At 32.6% G+C, this 1,737-nt stretch overlaps 1 protein-coding gene across 1 annotated transcript in view; it reads left to right on the top strand.

Moving 5' to 3' along the window:
* The window catches only part of LOC106468730, an 18,287-nt gene extending 16,710 nt beyond the window's left edge, over positions 1-1,577 (top strand). The window contains exons 3-4 of the mRNA XM_013929173.2: positions 250-492; positions 1,178-1,577. Of these exons, the coding sequence (XP_013784627.2) occupies positions 250-492; positions 1,178-1,355 (421 nt within the window). The 3' untranslated portion in view covers positions 1,356-1,577. The remainder of the gene's footprint in view (positions 1-249; positions 493-1,177) is intronic.
* The last annotated feature ends 160 nt before the right edge of the window (positions 1,578-1,737 follow it).

The raw sequence follows: 1,737 nt of genomic DNA, 5'->3' as shown, positions 1-1,737 counted from the left end.
AATTGACCATCACATTATATCGCCCCCACGGCTGAAAGGGCGAGCATGTTTGGTGTGACGTGGATTCGAACCCGCGACCCTCAGATTGGGAGTCGAGTGTCCTAACCACCTGGCCAATAAGCCTACGTTGAGATAGTTTATGAATACATATATTTATTTTTTATGCTCTTTTTATTGGATGTTTTGAGACGTAACTGATATAACCAAAATTCTCTACGTCAGTCATAAAGTTGTTTTATTTTGATTTAGTGACCTGAGCAATGTCGTTAGAAAACGGCATTCGTACAAGCTGAAAACAATGCTGGAAGAGTTGCACACAGTTTCGGATGGTATTGGAAATTATGGTTATAGTGCCTCTAGCGGAGGATTATATATCTGTCCGTCCGAAGTTCGTGAACTACAGCCAGGATGGGCCAAAAACATTAGTGGAAACTGGGTAACAATTTTTAACTCTGAACATATTCCGCAAAAAGTTCGGGTTGAAGTCTGCAAGTAAGTTTGTTCGTTTTGCTTCTCCGTGTTCAATGTACGTATTACTTAAGTGAAAGTACAAGTGGGCAAAAAGAATAAAAAAAGAAAACTTTATAAATATTTTAACCATAATGTATTTCAGAACAACAAAACAAAAAACATAAATGTTTTCTTAGTAAAGTTGATTTTAAATCCTTAATAAATTTTGCTTTACCACCTTACTAAAGAAGGTTTTACATTTTTACTAGAGTTGGTTTTACACTCTTGTCAATGATGACTTTACGCCCTCAATAAAAGTGACTTTACATCTGTAATAAAATTAGCTTTATATTCGTACTAAAGGATGTTTTACATTCTCACTAAAGATGGCTTCACATCCTTACTAAACATGGCTTAAAAGGAGCAACTTTGAAACATTTTTAACGTGATTGAAATACTTTTAAAAGACCTAAAATATTAATGTTTATTTTTTATGAAGAATAACAAAATATATATTTATATTGTTAATACAACTTATTATGTAAATTGCTTTGTATGTTGTCCTAAAAACATTAATCTCAGCAGAATAATACGACAGAGATAGTATTGTAAAAATGTACAGTTAGTCAAAAATTTCGATTTTATGTGATTAACAAAAAATAATCTCCTTAGTTAACCTTATTTCAAAGTCTGAAGAAACGTCATTTTTTGTTTGTTTTATCTTTAGGAGAGAGGGCGCTAACTGTCCATATGTCAGACAGGATGTTTACTCTGAGTGCAGACAAAGGTTCTCCCTTCATCGGTTGGTAGCGTTTGATCCTTTTCATCCTCACACAGGTCCCTTTGTTGGTGTCTTCAGACTTCCCTCATGTTGTTCGTGTTGGATTGGATATGGACGTGGATAAAAATATTATAATATTAAAAAAAAACAAAGATGTCGGAGCTTTCTGATATCTCGTGAAATATCTTGCAATATGGTGAAGGTAAAAATATTTGGAGTTGCAAGTGATTTCGTATTGATGATGCAGATTTATAATATGTGAGTGAAGTTTAAGGAAATAAACTCAAAATATGGATTGTCATCCACTTATCGTCTTCTAGTAAGGATACCATTGTCTGATAACGGCTTATGTAACATATTTCAAAAGTTTACATAAATAAAAACATTAATATGGATAATAGTCCATGTCTGGTGTATTTTTCCTAAATAATCTTCTCTTGTAATAAGTGTCATATTTTACATGCAGAATTTATATAATTGTTTGTTTGTTTGTTTTTTGAATTTCG

The sequence above is a fragment of the Limulus polyphemus genome, unplaced genomic scaffold (assembly GCF_000517525.1).
Source record: "Limulus polyphemus unplaced genomic scaffold, Limulus_polyphemus-2.1.2 Scaffold3138, whole genome shotgun sequence".
NCBI classification, from domain to species: Eukaryota; Metazoa; Arthropoda; class Merostomata; order Xiphosura; family Limulidae; genus Limulus; species Limulus polyphemus.
Note: the sequence above shows the minus strand (reverse complement) of the source record. Positions and strands in the feature narration are given on the sequence as shown.